At 47.3% G+C, this 17,536-nt stretch overlaps 1 protein-coding gene across 2 annotated transcripts in view; it reads right to left on the bottom strand.

The window, feature by feature from the left end:
* RSPO3 (R-spondin 3) overlaps window positions 1–1,325 on the bottom strand; it is a 64,372-nt gene extending 63,047 nt beyond the window's left edge. For both annotated transcript variants that reach the window (XM_072855802.1, XM_072855803.1), the window contains exons 1-2: window positions 973–1,325; window positions 633–778 (exon numbers count right to left, since the gene is read on the bottom strand). In XM_072855802.1, coding sequence (XP_072711903.1) covers window positions 633–778; window positions 973–1,316 — 490 coding nt within the window. In that variant the 5' untranslated portion in view covers window positions 1,317–1,325. The remainder of the gene's footprint in view (window positions 1–632; window positions 779–972) is intronic.
* Window positions 1,326–17,536: the final 16,211 nt, after the last annotated feature.

Here is a 17,536-nt window from a genome sequence, read left to right as displayed (position 1 = left end):
AAAGTATCAGGGGCCAGAGCTGCGGGCAGTGCCGATGGATGACCCAGGGGCTTCCCGGACGGTGCCACCGAGGTGGCTGGTGGCGAGTGAAGGCTGGAAGTCAGCGGGCCGGGCAGCGCCGCGACACCCCAGCCCCCCACTCCGCATCGCCGGGCGCCAGGCTTAACCTGTAGCGGTCATCTGCACTGCTGGGTCTTGGGGTGGGGGCTTCTCTCTCCGTCCTCCCCCAGGTCGCCAAACGGTGACCGGGGCGGAGAAAGGCGCTTAGGGCATCACGGCAAAAAGTTACCTGTCGTGTCATCGCGCTTTCCCTTTAGGAAACGGAAAGAGCTAAGAAAGGACGTTCCCCGTTACCAGACGTTAAAGTAGAAAGGAGCAGACGCAGGTCTTCCCAGAGCCAGCTCTGCTCATCCCGGTGAGGTGAGAGAGAAAAGCAGAAAGAGATCAAAAACCGCCTCCATCCCTCCAACTCAGCGAAACCGCCTGCAGATCCGCTCGGCCGCGCCGCGGGCGCGGGACTCGCTTCCCGGCGCACTCGCGGAGGCACCGGGGCCACAAGACCCCCCCGGACAGGTGAAGAGCACAACGAGAGGAAGCAGAAGTTATCAAAGTATAAATCTCTTCGCACTTACTTCTTCCCTGTCGCCGTACCCTGGAGGCGTGCTGGCTGCCAATGTATTCCATAAAGTTCAAAGTGATAAAAAACCAAGAAATCAGTCGCAATTGCATAGTAACCCTTTGAGAGTTCGACTTCTCCTTTTCGTTCTTTTTTTCTTTCCTTTAAAAAAAATAAACCGGGGCGGTAGGCGGCAAGGGATGAACACAGCAGCAGCAATACCTGCACTGAGATCCAAAGCTGGGCTTGGCCGGCTTGGTGGCTTTTGCCTGTTATTTTTCTGGGGTTTTCCCTCCTTTATTTTTTTCCCCCGCTACTGCACTTCCCAGGCGTCCGCCCCGCTACCTGCCGCAAACCTCAGAGGGGAGTCAGCAGCGGAGAGGAGCCGAGCAGCCGCCGCCGGGGTCCATGCCGGGCCGGCGGCCGGCAGCATGTTGTGGGGGTGCCGGGGTGCGTGCGGCTGTGCGCGCCCGTGTGTGCGCCGGGCGGGCGAGGTGCCGACAGGACGGATGGATGGATGGCGGTGGGAGAGGAGTGTGCGAGGGCGGGAGCGGCGGGGGGGCAGGAGGAGGACCCAGCCCCGCCGCCGCCGCTCCGGAGCAGCCGCGCTCTGCGCCGCGGGCACCGCCAGCCGCCGGGCGCAGGTGGGCCGGGCCCCCCCGGCTCTCCCGCCCGCCGACCAGGAGCCCCCGGGCTTCATGCGGGAGCTGCTCCGGAGCGGGGCCCCGGGGGAGAGGCCCGGGGGCGGGGCGGGGCGGGAGGAGGCGAGCCCCAGCGCCCCGGCACGGCGGGGGGAGGCTGCCCGCGGCCGGCCGAGCCCCCTCGGGGCATCAGCGCCCGAGCATCCTCCAGCGGCCGGGCCGGGCGGGGGACGCCGCTCCGCGCCGGCCCCGCGGCTGCGCTGCCCCCCGCGGCGGGGCGGGGCGGGCCCGGGCCCGGGGCCGGGGCGGGCGGCCGGGCTCTGCAGCCTCGCTGGCAGCCCCCGCCCGGAGGGCTCCGCTCGCCTCCCCTCCGCCGCCGGCCTTCCCGGGACCTCGCGGAGATGCCGCTGCCCCCCGCGCCCCGGCTCCGCCGTGGGGAGGACCCCCCCCACTTGCCGGGGGGACGGGGCGGTGTGCTCGGCCCCTTCCCCGCGGAGCGGGACACAGCGCAGCACCCCTCCCTTGTCTGAATCTGCGCCCCACATCCCTGCTCAAAATGGAGATGGGGAGATGGAAGGGGGGGGTCTGCAGCCTCTCCTTCTCCTCGGGATTTTCTCCGTCGTTGCCTTTTCCCCGTGGGACAGGCATTCTCCGGGGTGACTTTCCAGAGGGACGGGGCAGAGCAAAGCCGCGTGTCCCGTCGGGGCCGAGGACCGTCCCCGCCGTCTGCTGGCAGCAGGGGAGGCGCGGGGCTGGGCGCGGGCCGGGGCCGAGCTGAGCCGGGCTGAGCCGAGCCGGGCCGGGCCGAGCCGAGCCGGGCCGAGCCGCAGCGCCCCGGGGGTGCCCGCAGCCGCTCCCCGCCGCCGCCGGGACCCTCCCCAGAGCCCCGGCAGCAAAGGCGCAGCTCAGCAGCACCTAGGCGAGGCACAGCCGCCTGTTTGACAGAAGGGTATCGCGTTTCCTTTCTGCGGCAAGGGGTTCTTTTTTTGGGGGAAGGAGAGGGCTAGAAAGGGGGAGGTGAAGCTGATTCAGGGGAAAACCGGCGACTTCACTGAACCCTTTCTTGCTTCGTTTCTTATCTCACTGGCTATCTCTGGGACGAGAGAGAAAGCCGGATAAAACGACGCGGATCGCATCAGGAACCTCAGCGGTGTGAGGAGCAGCCACTCTATTTGTAACTGTTTTCCTCAGTCTCTCCCCCCCACTGCCCCTCTCAGAGCTGTTAAATATCTGTACCATAAAATGTGGGGGATTTAAAGGTCTGTGGGAGGCTCCCTTTGAAAAGGACTCTGGGGAAAGTCTTTCTAATCCAGGATACTTGAGCCGGATGGGGTGGGATTGCCAGAGAGGCATAAAATAAAAGTCATTCGGCAGAGAAGCCGAGGGGCTACACTGACATGAAGGAAGCGCATTCACCTCGGGGTTTTGTTTTGTCGGAGATTGAGACTTCTCGTGTGCTAGTGCGTGTGTGGAAATTTCTGAGCAAGCCAGGCAAGTGGCATAAACAAACAAGGCTGCAGAGAAAGGACAGGACACGCGTGTGAGCCAACCTGCAGCCAGCCAGCCAGCTTGCTCGAGCAGCATTAGCACCAGTGAGCAGAGAAAGCATGTCAAAAAATAAACGCTCCGCAAGAAACATAAGGAAAACATTAAACAAATGGGGAGTGCACTCCCTCTCCTTGCCCTGACAAAGCACGGCTGAGAAACTCCGCTCGCTGCCTCTCCAGCCTCTTCCCTTCATGTGTCCCTGCTACAGCGGGGACGTGTGGGGCAGATGTGTCGGGAGACTGTCCTGGGGACCGCGCGGGTCACCCAAGAGCCTTGGCAAAACCAACTTGTGCCGACCGACCGAGGGCCAGGCAGAAGGGCAGGGTATGCATGAGTGACCAGCAGCGGGGGGGAGAGGTCACTTATTTGCTGTGGAAGAGGGGCAGAGGCATAGACCGGGGAGCAAACAAAAGCTGCGCCTTGACTCGAGATGGGATCAGAAAAGAAGGCAGGGCAAGAGGATACCAGGGAACCAGGTTACCCCTCAAACCAGCTCCGTTAGGGGGGGGAAAAACACCCAACAACAATAACAAACCAAACCCATAAACAGTTACTGCCGTTCTGTGATAAAAGGAGAAGATTTATGTTGCTGAAATGTGTGGAAGGCGCTTGTTCCAGAGCAAAACTCTGGCGTGCAATTCTCTGTTTATGTCGCTCATCCTGATGAGATATCGGTGGCAAAGTTCAGGCTGACATCAGCCCTCGGCAGGCAGAGCCAGCGGGCCGGGCTGGGCTGCACAGCTGCGCCCGGGCCTGCGGCCGGTGGACTGCGGCATCGGGGGGATCGGGCTTGCAAAAAAGCCTGCTCTCGCCAGGCCTGGGGACATGAGGAGCCAGCAGCAACGCACACGGTGGAGGGAGCTGGATGTAGTATATCCTTGCAACTGAAACAGATGAATCAGAAACAGCTCCCAGGGTGGCTTTGTGCGCTTCTCTATTTTGGGGTTTATTAAAGAGGGTGGGGAGGGGGAGAATGGCTGATGGTCCGTATTGTTGCTGGAGGGTCAAAGATGTCTGAGCCCTCTGTTTTACTGAACTACATTAAAACCAGCAGCAGGAGACTGTAAAATCAGCTTAGTGGTGGTTTTTTGTTTGTTTTTTTTTTTTTAAAAAGAAATTAATCAAAGAGGAATAGTGTGCAGTGGTTTCACTATTGCAATTCCTGCCCAGCGGTTTCTCTGTGCAACTTTCCATAGCTAGAAAATGTTAATTTCAGTTTTCAGAACAGCTAACAAATTGGGGGAAAAAGGAGGAGGGCTCAAGATGCTCAGATTATATCCAAAATAAGATAATAATATTCAATTAATAGCTGATATTATGCTTGCTTAAAATGGCACTCTAGTCATAAAAACTAGCCATGTGAACAGGACAGCTGAATGCTAACCCTTTGTCATTCTTCTCTAGACTGGAAATAGTTTGTGTAAGTGAACAAAAGGGTCACTAATTTGCCTTTTCAACTTGGGAAACACAGTAAAGAAATAAAGGCCTTGGATTACCTCTGATACATAACTTGAAAATGAAGCATACTGCGTCCAATACAATATCCTTAATTTTCAGGTGCTGCCCAGGGTGTAAACGGCATAGGTCAGACTTCACCACCAAGGAGGTAGCATCCCCACAGACCTGGGTCAGTAATGTCCGCTGAAGGGAGAAGGGTTAGAGAGGACTAGAGCAGGCATCCTGAGTAAAGGTTGCACAATCCGACACATCTACTATTTGTTAAACACCAACAGTATTCTTGGCACTGCAGAGGACCCCAGATCATGACAGTCTTTGCCCCAGATTTTTTTTTTCTGTGCAAACTAAGAAGCAGGCACAGAGTGGGCAAGGCATGCAGAGAGGCACAAGTATATGAGAGATTACCCAAAACACACACACACACACATATATGCGTATATATGTAAGTATGTGTGCGTGTCTGTATTACTACTCTTTTCTGTATTTCCAAATCTGACAGTTAGGTTTCTCTGTGTTTCCTACCATAACCCATTTGTGCTTTAGTCATGTTCAGTTTAGGGGGTTAATCTTCTGTAACATCATGAGCATTCTCAAAAGCTGTTAATATCGCAAACAGAAGATTATAACTGTATAGTCTAAATAAACCAAAAGAAGTGAGTGATGAGAAATGCTTTACTCACAATAAGTTGAACCTATGAGAATATGTGTACTTTTAAAAAAATAAACTGATTCCTAAAGATATAGTCCCAATATCTTTAATAATGTCTTTATGCTTCAGATATTTAAAAGATGTGATGGCAGAACATTAACAAAATGTGCAGTAGGGAACAATCCTACACTGGCAACAAATAGTCTAGATGACCTAATTGATTTTTCCCATCTCCGACTTGTGCAATTCTGTCATTGTAATAATATCCCAGTGTAATCAAAGTCTGCAGGATCAGGCCCTAAATTAGCATGTCGGTCTGGACTACCCCTCAGCCTGGGCCATGTCCAAAGCCTGCTGCTGTCAGCTTGACCCTTCATCAGTTCGAGAGAGGTTTGGATCTGGTCTTCTGGATCACACTGGAAGAGAGCTGAATTGTTGTTTTATTGTACGTAGGAAAAAAAAAAGCATATTTGTGGGAAAAACACATGGGCAAATTCTGCAGTACAAGCCTTCCAGATGCAGTTCAGTTAAGAAAGTCCAACAGGAAGGCCTCAGAATGAAACTGAGGACGTTTTGGCACAGAGGAAGTTTTAGCAGTTAATATGAGGATGATCAAATCTCGCTAAGTCATTGTTTCCCTGTATTCATCTATCAGGTGGTTGTCTCTTGGACTTGCGATCAGATTGTAAAACCTTTGGGATGCAGACCAACTTTTTGTTCTGTGTATGCAGAATCTGTGCCTAGAGCAACTGCATCTACAATAAAAAAATCTAAGTATTGCCATGGAAGTATCTGTGTATTTTGGGTGTAAATACTCAACCTAGAACAGAAGTGATTAACATAAATGTTTTTGTAATGTATGCTAAGTTGAAAAAAAATGCTTTTGGTTTAGACTAAGTTTAACCACCCAGAAGGCAGTACCAGAATAACTGCACTGGTTTAAATTCATGCATCAGTTTGCCCAAGGATACTTCTCCTGTGGTGACAGCCCGTAAGGTAGAACTATAACTGGGTAAAGCTGGAGGATGTGAGTAACCAACAACAAAGGTTTCACAGGACTCTGACACATCCATTTGTCTAGGCATTGACTTCTCTATGATTTGAGTATTTGGGAGGGCGATTCACAACACCTAAGTTAGGAGCTGTTTTCTCACTTTGGCAGTGTTTCCTGTGAATTTCTTTGGTGGCAATGTCAGCCTAAGTAGATCCCACACTTGCCCAAGTGACTTGCTCATTCTCACTTCCTGGGCTGCGGTGGTCCAAGCACTAGCGGTCGTACACTGGATTAGGGAAATATCAGGCTGAAAAAATGAAATCCTGCCAAAAAAATTTGTTTCTTTCCAGGAGATTCAGTTCCCTGATCTGGTTCACCATGAGGAAACGGGAATGAAAAGCCTGACATGTAAAACAGTAAAGGCAGGGGGTGTCTCAAAGGGGTCAGTGAAGCAATCATCTTACTACTGAAGGTGAAATTGCAGGTGTAGGGTCCTTTGGAAAGGCAGGGAGTAGAGAAGAAGCCTGTTTCTTAATGTGTGTGCTCACACCCCAGCGTGGGTGATGGGCATGTTGTCTAGTGTGCATACAGAGGAACAGGCAGGCATGGAGAAGGACAATGGTGCACAGCGTGGATGGAGTTCACGTGCTGCAGTTCCAGCTGTCCTCAACAACCCCATCCCATTGCCAGGAAGTCCTGAAGCAGTTCAGCCCGGGTGACCTGAAGGCATAAGAGGTACTACAGGGCTGGTAGTAGCTGTGCTGTGATGAGGGACTGGGCAGCCGCTGTCGCAACGTGAGGCACAGAGTGTGCAAGCATCGGGTGCCCTGCCCTGTGCTAGCAGGGAAGGGCAGCAGGAATCTGGCTGAGCTACACAAAATGGGTCTTGGGTCCCATGTTAATAAATACAGTGAAACAGCAGTATCGCCCCTCTTAAACAAGCCGCCAGGGTTGGCACAGGATGAAAAGTTGTTCCACTGGCCATACTTTGTGGCACTTAATTGGAATTTTATCAGGTGAAAAAAACTACTATGCGATTTCAAATGTTACAAGAGATGGGCCTTCACTAAACATTGGTAAATGTGTCACTGATACTCTACGAGATATTTCAGTAACATATGATTGTATTAGGCAGATAATGCTGAGCAATCAAGAAGCACTTCTGTACTCAAATGCTCTTGTTGCTTATTTCAAGGTGTAAATTGAAGGTCCTGAAAGACTGCAAACTGGTAGTCCTGAAGAAGGGTGTTCTCTGCTTAACTCTGGTGCACCAGAGACAAGGTCCTCTGTTGAGAAGAACTTTTAAGCACAAGCTGATGGCAGTCCCTATGCCTGGAGAGCACAAAGCAGATGCATATGTTGCACTGACATAATCAGAACTGAAATAAGCCCTTGCACTTGTCTGAAGAGACTCATCTTCCTCAGTCAGAGCCTTACCGTTTTTGTGTACCTTCCAGCATATTTCTGACCACTATTCATGACTGGAAAGAACCACTCTGTGTTTTAATTCAGGACTTAGTTCTTTGTCATATGAACCTGATGGTTGATAGTGGACAACAATGATTTAGTGATGTGGAGCTTCTGCTAAGCTAGTATCAACATTTACTACACTGAACAAGCTACAAACCAGGCATCAGAGAGCTAGAACTTAAAAGCCGAGTTTTAATGAAATAAATGGTGGCATCTTCAATCTAGGAGTAACAATTCTTATATTTTAGATATCGTTAGGTGCCTAAACTCCCCAAATAAACTGTGGGAGTAGATGCAGCCCTTCAGACTGCTATTAGAACCAACATTCATCCTGAACTGAGAGCCAGCAGGAGCTGGCAATAAGGAAACACCCAGCCCAGCTGGGGTTTTCTGCCCAGCTGAATATCTGCCATGCCTCAGCCAGCCAGCCTGATCCATCAGGGGAGAAAGATCCTTTTTTGCAAAGAATTGAGTCAGCTTTCTCTTTTCTTTCAGAGTCTCCTTTAGTATAAAAGCCCAATGGCAATAAAACTTAGCCAGAATGTGGACTATGCTCCATGTGTACCTTCAGTGTGAGTGTGGTTTAGAGTGCAATCGCACCCCGCACCCTAGGCTCCTGGTTAGGGGACTCTTCAGCTGGGGTCACTCCACAGGCTGCTTGTTGCAGCCGTGCCGCTGTGTAGCAAAGGAGACCAGATTCTTGGTGTCAGACCGTAAGAAGGAACCGATTTTAAGGCACACGAAAGGAAGTCTTAATTTCTGTCTCTTTTTTTTAAGATTGCTTGCACATTTCACATTAAATGGAAATTTATGAGCAGAAACTGGTATCTCCCGGCTGCATATATCCTAATCACTAAGCAAAGGCATTGTCATTACCATTTCTTTTTTTCTGTCCCTGTTTTATAAAGAAACTGTTGCACGCTGCTTGCTGAGAGGGGTCTGGTCCTGCTGGTGGTTGGGTCTAGTACCTCAGCGAATTTAGCTCTGCTACGCTCAGCTTTGGCCGCAGGAGTCCTGCCTGGGCTGGCTCTGGGTCTCTGCAGGGGCTGAACTCCGAGGAGCATTCACCCCAAACAAGGAAGGACATTTTGAATTTAATTAGGTGCTTCCAGGCTAAGCTGCTGCTGAAGATGATTCCTAGATCACAGCTTTCTGCACAGCCATCAAAGTCCCTGTTTGGATTAAACTTCTCATACCAACCTGCCTTAATGTGTGTGCAGAGTTACATACAGTAATAACATTCAGGACATTGCAGGGAAGAGTCTCACCGTTCCTTACCTGATACTGTCCCCCTAACCTGCCATCTAAAAGTGAAATAAAATCTCCAACTGCTTAATCTGTTAGTTACTTATCTTTCATAGTTAACTGGTCGAGAGGGTGTTAGTACCCACAGATTCATAGAAAGGCATCCAGAATTGCATTTTGTAGCGGGACTTAGCGATCATTGTTAAGAAATGGTATCTTCCTGGATAAAACATTTATTTATAACGTGTGGAGTTCAGAGTGTTTTTTATCTGCAACAGTAGCTTCTACAATCGTTACTGGCAGGCTATTTAACGGAAGCCAGGCTGTTTAACCATGGGGTATGGATACAAAGAGCACATGTATATGTATTTCAGGAACTAGAAAGCTAATTTTGTAATATGGAGTCAAGCAGGGCATATGGTAGATAACAGTCCCCTTTCACATTCTAACACAGGATTGAGATTTCTTAACAAAGGCAATAGAGTTGCAAAACAGCATGACTTTGTTGCAGTTAGTAATTAATGAGGTGCTAAAAGTGCCTAAACAGAGGATCCCAGACAGAGAATGCATGACTCAAGAGGATAAGAAGCCCCCATCATTTCAAACAACAGTGTCATTTAAATAAACAAGCAGCAAGTCACTGGGTGTGTGGGGTGGGAAGGGTGCATTAGCAGCCATGGCTGCAGCAGCATGCACGTTAGCCAGCGCTTTTCTGCCTGTGAGAAGCCAGTTGTGCTTTTCCAAATGCAGCCAGAGCCTTAAGGTGTGAAGCATTTGTTTAATCCATTACTGGGGGCGGAGGGGGGAATCACACACTCATCGCTGCTGCCGCTTTTCTCGTGGCACGTTAGCCAATTCGACTTATAATCAAACAGCAGTGATTGCCCTGAAGGCTGTTACCAGCTTCATACCATGCAGGATGAGGCTACCTGGCAGGCCTATTTTTTTTTTCCTCATAAAAGACATAATTTCTGTCTTCTCAGATGAGATAGAAATAATTTGCTTCATGCTTTCTGATTTTTTCCTCTTTACATTTTAACAAGCATGGGAAATTTTGGGTCATTCTGCACAGCACTCCAGGATTATTATTTTTTTTTAAGCAAAACCAATTCCAGTTCGAGTATTATATGAAAATAGCAAAGGTTTATAAAGTGTTTGTTCTGTAATGTTTACTTTCTTTCCAATCAAACATTTATATATAGATTGAGAGAAATGTGGCAAAGCACCAAAGTCATCCATTAAAATATTTCATAAGAAATTATAATGTGAAAGGGGAATAAAGGAGCACTTTTAGAAGCGGTATTTGTTAGTGAATTCTTTTTCGTGTAGGGGGATATGATGCAATATGTCATGTTGACCCTTTGGAGTCTGTGGCATAGTGATCCAAATTTATTCCTGGAGGGACTGCAGTGCAGTACATGAGTTGTAGTCAGATTGAATTTATCTACACATTTCTGCAGCTAAAAAGATGCTAGGGTTTTTTTTCCCTTTCTTTTGTGACTTTGGAAAACTAGTAACTGAGAATCCATCACATGCTGGGAAGTGATGGAGCTAGTTAGTAAGAAATCAAATTTTTGTATTTTCAGATCCAGGCAGCTACAGTATATTTACATGGTTTTTTTTCTCCAGTTATCTTTCCATCTTACTGCCTGGCAAAGAGAGAAGAAAAATTGTGCATGTCCTTTATTCCTTCTTCGTTATTACATACGAAACTTATGGAATGTATTCAATGTTCTGTTTGTTTTTCATTAGAAACATAGATATAAATGCTTTGGAAGACCCTGTGTCCTGCTTCCACTGGGCTCTTTCTTGAAAATTCAGTTGCTTTTTCTGTGCTAGCTTTTCTTCTGTTCAATATCTTATTACTACTTGTAATCCTCTGTGGCTCCCCCCGAGTGAGCAATAGTGGGAGCGTTAGTGGATACAGACGATGGCTGAACATTGGTGTTTCTTGTGTCATGTACAACGGGACTGAGGGAGCTTAACTGAAAGGCTTGTGAAGATCTCAGTATCTACGCTGGCACTGCTCGTTTTGAAATAGGTAACTGATCCTTCTTTTAGAAAAAACAGGCATTTGGGATCTGCAGTTGTTGCAACACTGTGTTGGGGTTTTTTGACTCCCCAAGGGTCAAAGTGAATGAAGGTCCTGTACTACAACAGGCCCCTACAGACATGGGTCCACTCTATTCTGGCTCGTCACTACAGACCAAATGAAAGCCCTCCTGCTGCCTTTAGTTGACAAAGACAGGCAGGATTTGGTCCCATTTCTGGAAAATGTAGGCATGCACTATTGTGGCTCTTTCGTTCTTATTAAAAAAGAAGATCTTCCTTTGTTTTCTGGTCTCAGTGAGGTGCTCTGGTCTGAGCTCTGCAGGGGCCTGGCTGTGACCGGCACCAGGCAGAGAGCTCTGCTGAAGAGAGGCTGCTGGGCACAGAGGGATTATTGCATTTGGAGAGAAGTACATTTCGGTGGGACTGCCGTGTGAGAGTTTCTGCAACAAAAAAGGAATCTCCTGTATCAAGCTTTTCCTTAAAAATACTCTAGAGGGAGTCAAATCTAAAAGTTTATTTATCTTTAAAGTATTTCAACTGCAGTTCCTTCTTTTAAAAAGTTCTGTTCGTTTCCTGTTTATTTATTTTAGGCCTGTCTATTAATACAGCATTTTTGTTTGAATGTGTTTGTACATTTTCAGATCAGATATGTGCTAATAGTACTTAAGAGGCATTACTTGGAGTGATGTGTCACTGTCACAGCAATAAATAGCCCTTGAAACCAGCAAATACCAGTTTTAGCTTTGAAGGAAAGAGAGCCCTAGGAAACAAAAGCAGAAAAGAAAGTGAAAGAGTTTCACATCCCAAAGAAATGGAGTTATTGCTTGTATTGAGGATTGTTTTGTACAGTGCTTTGTATGACTTCAGTATCTGGTGACACACTAAGTCTATTGCATGACGACTTCATATTAAAAACGTAACTCTGAATCATATATAACATCCCATCAACTACACACTAGTATCCTGGATGAAGGCTGTGGACATATCCTGCTTAAAAAAGTGAGTCCACTTCTAACATTGATTTATGGTTTGAATATGCTACTATCCTTGTTTTGCAGTGGTCACTGGACTGGTTTTAAGAATTAAACCTATATTGAGGTGGGAGGGGAGGGAGGGCTGTGCCACTTCAAAAATTATGCTGGGTGAGTTTCTCCTGGAGCAGAGCTACCTCTCTTTAACCTCACTTTGCATACGTATCCAGTGTAGCAGCAGACTGGAAACTTTTCTGCTTTTATTTAGCTTCCACTGTTACAGCTGCTAAATGTCTCCTGGCTTTCTGACAACAGCAGAAAACAAGCATTTGTCAGAAAACCATGAATTCAATTTCTTCCCATAGAGGAGAGAGCGAGCAATGCTCATGAGGTTGCCTTCTAGAGATTCTTCCACAATCATAGAAGCAGTTACGCCCACTGCCTCATGGAAAAGACTCTCTGGTATCTGGAAACCTAGAAACTCCACAAATTCCCTGAGATCTAAACACCCAGCAAAGATAATGAGTGGGAGGCCAGAGCTAGCAGTTGAATTTCAACCTGGTTTCACTCATCAATGAACACATCCTGGTGTGACTCTGCAAGCAGAGCCCTGCTTGTGCTGAGTCTTGTGCTGTGAGGAGATCCGTATTTTTTCATGGGGGAAATGGGAAGGATGTGGGGGGAATACTCATGGGGTTAGAATTAGTCTGACCACATACCTGCATCCGAACTTGTAATCTAGACTGCTTTTGTAGTCAGTGGAAAGACACAGGTATTTTATAACTGATTTATTTGTCTTGTGATAGATGTCTAAAAGCTGAGTTGAATTGTGCCCTAAAATATGTAAATGCCTAAAGTCAGATGAAATAACTTCCCTTCTGCACTGTTGTGTATAGACAAAGGAACACATAGAGGGAAGGTCAGGCAACTGGTATAGTATGGGAAATTAAATCCTAGCTCATTGATATTTCTGATTTCCAAAATTATTCTTGTCGGCTTTTGTCTCACACAGGCCTGAGGCATTTTGCAGAAACCCCTGGAAAGCACTGCTCCCTTCCCCTCTTATGCCTGTGCCTCCTAGGGTGACAAGGGTGCTTGTCTGTTTATGGGAAAACCGTGCTCGTGTCCTTCTTTGCCATTACATTTGCTGTGGACCCTGCAGCAAGAAACTGAATAGGACATCTTACCTAACAGCATTCATCATGTGGACACAGGCTTTTCCAGCCCATCATCTGCAGCTTACCGTCAATGCTCTTCCCAGCTTTTGAGCTCCAGAGAGGCACATTGCTCAGGTTGCTTTCACGGCCTGTCTGACCGGCACCAGGGATGGGTGACCAGGTCTCTGCACAGCAGCTGAGCATCCCTGTGACTGGAGGCTGGAGGATCTCCCTTCCTCTGTGACAGTCTCTCTGCTGGAGAAGTCCTAGCTGATTTGGGAAAAAGGAAGTCATTGATCAGAAATCACTGGTTATAGCTGGGAAGAGCCACCTTGGTATTCCTGTTTGGAGCCAGGAGGGACAGGGGTTTGATTTCCAGCTCTCCATATCCTCAGAAGGTGCCCTACCCTACCCTACCCTACCCTACCTAACCCAATCCAACTGAACCCAACCCAGTGCAATCCAATGGTTTCTGTCTGGTCCTGTCTGGAAATGAAATTGTCCAAACTTTCCTGATAGTATCAACAAAACCCCATGATTTCCATTAGAAACTTTAGCTTCAATGCATCTCCTTTTCTTACAAAGCTGCTAGATTGAAAAAACTAGTTAAATTCCTCAGCAATATTTTTCCTCTAGCTCTTTCTAACCATAACATTGAGCCTCCCTGAGGAACAGCATGGGCCGTAGGACCAGTGGATGAACTATAGCTGTGTTTTTCAAAGAAATCAGCGGGATGAAGAGGAAGCCGGGGTTAATATGAAACATTGCCCTACACCTCACATTGGCTCAAGGAACATATTTGCCTTCTCTGTCTCTCTCTTTCTTTCTCTCCTTTCCTTATTTTTCTTTTCATTATTAAATAAGATGGATCAGGTTTTCCAAAGTTCATGAAGAGGAAGTGCATCTCCTGGTGACATTGTTTATGTACAGAGACGGATTGCCCCCGTTACATTCAAAAACCAGCATCACTAGAACGTTATAAAAGGACATTTTAATTAAATTAGATGGTTGGCTGCTGCCTTTGCCTCATCTATACTTTTATAACTAAATAGAATATTTCACACTTTTCATCTTCAAAGCACTTTATAAGCATTTACTCATTAGTCTTTGTAGTAACCTTGAGAAATATTACTGCTATCGTGTCCATGAAGAAAGCGGAGACAGAGAGGACCTGATGAAAATCACGTTTTCCTTACAAGTTGGCCACCAGCAGAACTTCTGTTGTGGTACTGATGATGGGAGATCTGGTGTGGACAAGCCAGCAGCAGCCACCAGCATGGACTGCAAACACTGCAGTCTGCCCTGGGCCATGATTAGACGGTATGGTTGTTGAATTAGCAGTGACCAGTCACAGCAGTGTTACAATTATTCCTACCAATTGGTGGAACTGCAGCAGTGGGAACGTTCTTTGGACCAAAATCAGTACAGACACAGCAAAACAGACTTGCCCACAACCAAGCCTGTTAGCTATTGCAACATAATTCTTGCGTAAATACTCCCATTAAGTTCAGCTGGAATTATGAACTCTTAACTCAGGATGCTCTGTAAGTCATGGCTAGGTTGTGGAGAGGTGAAAATAGTAGTGCCAGTAATTCAGTTTAAATGGCTTTTCCTGTTTGGGTTTGTTGTTTTTTTTTTTTCCCTTTTTCTCCCAAAGCAATTGTTGATCTTGAAGCAGATGCCTCCAAGCCTGTGTTCTCCCTCCTGGAGGAGTGTGATGCAAACACTCTTACATGGCAATGGGGCCTGCCTCCCACAGGGCCTTGGAGGGGAAAAAAGGCAGAGGTCATGTGGCAAAAATGGGGGATGTTGGGCAGTCCTCGAAGGACGGTGAGTAGCATTAGACCCATGAGGTGCTAGTTAATGATGGATATGCAGTGCTGTCATCAGAATTACTGTGGCCCAGATTTCTACTCTCAGGTGATCCAGCCTGCAGAGTCTTTCCAGTTGCCTGCCTCAGGACAAGAATGTCCATGTGTATATAAAACCATTTAGGGATAGCTAATTAACTTTAAATTTATAACCAGTCTTCATCCAGATTATTTTGCAATAATCATCAGTCCCCAACATTTTGCCTTCACCTAATTTAGTTAAAGAGTTGAAGTCAAACCCATCCAAGCCCCTATATAAATATTTTGATTTCATTTCTTAAAACTAGCTCATTTTAATTCACATACCAGCTCTTCTTGACAATTAAAAAGGCATTTAAAAGGAGGCGGAACTACCTCATCATTCGGGATTTATGCCAGCTATTAAAACCATGGAGAATGTTGCATCTGCCCCCCTGGGGATTCTTGTTCCTGCCTCTGCAGTGCCTTTTCCAAATTATTGCCAAAGACAAACACTGCAATATTTGCAGATTCAGGGTGATTATGCCTCTGCTGCACCAGAAGTCCCTGGTTCAGCTAAACCACTTACACACAGCATCCTAAGAAGAGCCTGTTTCATGCCCATGCTTAAAGAGGAAAGTTCTCATTTTTTGTCCTGGCTTTTCTGACTCATCACTGAAAACACTGAGGAGCTCTCCTGTCCTTTGCAAAATCTCACATAAGCAACTTGTCCCCTGGCAGTCCATGCCTGTGTGAAAGGGACAAGCACAACGACACAGAACTAAACTAATCTCAACTTTTTGGAAGTTGAAGGAAGAAGGAAAAAACCCTGAAGAAACAGAAGGGGAAAAAAAAGCATATGCAGTCTGAGCTCTTTTGCAAATGCCATTCTTACTTGTGGTATTGACTTTTTATGGTGGACTTTGGTGGAACTGGGTCTTGAATGAGTATAAGATGGGTATTAGACATGATTCTGCAGTCTCACCTGGTGTTGGTCAGCATTAACATCTGCACAGTTATTTGTTATTAGTGTGCAGTTTATGTGGATAGCAGGGTAACTGTGCCATGGGTAAACAGACACATGAGTGAACACCAAGCTAAAGATTTATAACTCGGGGTGATTTCAAGAGAATACAGCTGTACCACTTCGAGCGCCTGCTGGGATCCAGAAGCAAAGTAGCTGCTTTGGACGAGGATGAACGCCCAGCTAGGAAGCCCTGCTGGGCCTGGGCTGGTGCTGCAGGGAGCCTGCTTGGAGAGCCTGGTGCTGACCCAGGGCGCGGGGGATGTAGTGCCTCAGGCACAAGGTCACACGAAGGCAGATGCTCCACTGAAGCCTGGCCTGGTGCAAAAGCTCTGGTCTCCTGCCGGCTGCCCATGTACTCACGGGGTAGGTGTGTGCAGAGGCAGCTCCGGTTTGGGACGGCTGGCAGTGCCCCTCAGGACCCGAGCTGGCTCTGTGCTCCATGTCTACATACACCCCACCCATCTCTGCCTCCCTATATTCTGAGCTTCACCCAGGGCCTCGCGTCCCTGCACTCCCCTCTCCAGACAGCACAGGGTTAACCGGATCTGTTGGAACGACTGAGCCTAAATCGTAGTTTTCTCCTGCAAAAAAAGGCTGCAGAAAATGCTTTGGTAGAGATCAGTCCGACTACGAAAAGAGGTGTCCATCTGAAGACTAAGAATAAAAGTGCCACCCTAAAATGAAAACCCCAGAAAAGACTGAGGAAACAGGAGGAATATATCCACTTAACAATGCTCCAGACTGTCTAGGTGGCAGCCTGCTGGGGCGAGCACCGTGGGTTAATGGAGTAACCTCTCACCCCTGGAAACTAGTTTAAATCTTGCCTTAGGGTAATAAAGGAAAATTGCATCTGATGGTGTCAAATTAGTCCCTAGTGGACTTTTCTCCACATCACAAATTCGCCACAAATTTCACACAATTTGTCATGATTGGCAGAATCTGCCAGGGAGAAATTTAGGATGGGAATAGCTCGGGTTTTGCAGGCTGGAAGTCAGGGGCTGTCTGCAAACGGCTTTAGCACTATCAGGCCTTCGCTGTCAGAACAAAGCCCAGGATTCATCCCCACTCATCAAAGCAAGGGAAGCAAATAGAGGAACCGTCATCTCATGACAGAATTAAACCATTATTCACCTCTAGAGCCAAGGAGGTTTGTCGGAGCCAGATCTGACCTATTCCAGATTTACACCAACGTCTCATTTGGTGAAGTTATTTGGGGTTTACATCAGTATAAATGAGAGCAAAAAATATAATCACATACTAGAGTTTAAAATAATCAAGTATTTTAAAAGATAGCGGCCTTGGCATAAATAAAACTGCAGATTCAGATGAAATTTGGCCATTTCACATGGACCATGGTGTGTGAAATACCAGTCTGAGAGACTCCCCCTGCCAGAGTCTGTAGACATAGGTCTGCTTTGTGCACAGGCACACATCTGTGTCTCACACTTGCTCTGTACACAGAGAATTTGAGGATAAATGAGTTAAAAAGCATATCCTGTGCATTAGAATTTTGAACAAGTGATTTCTAAAGAAATAAAAAGATCCTTTTAGAAGGCTTCGAAGAAGAATTACGAGGATAGGGGAACAAACAGAAAAAAAAAAAGTAAAAAAGCAGCAGGAAGGTGGGGGTCTGGATTCATTCTCAGAGCTGACGGGATGTCCAGTCCCTCTCCTCTTGATTCTGATACCTGAGCAAAAACACTTCCGATGGAGCTGGGAGCCTGCTAACAAATGGAGTGGCGAATTTAGCCCAAAGTCACTTCATTCAACAGAGTAATTTGAGAAATAAAGTCTTTATCTCTGGATGCTGTGAGAAAGAGACAGCGTGCTGGCCCACGTGAGTGTTGGAGTCATAACACTACCTACTGATGCAGTCTGG

Source organism: Ciconia boyciana, chromosome 3 (genome assembly GCF_034638445.1).
Source record: "Ciconia boyciana chromosome 3, ASM3463844v1, whole genome shotgun sequence".
In the NCBI taxonomy this organism is placed as follows: Eukaryota; Metazoa; Chordata; class Aves; order Ciconiiformes; family Ciconiidae; genus Ciconia; species Ciconia boyciana.
The sequence above is the reverse complement of the archived record's forward strand: the minus strand, read 5'-3'. Positions and strand labels throughout refer to the sequence as shown.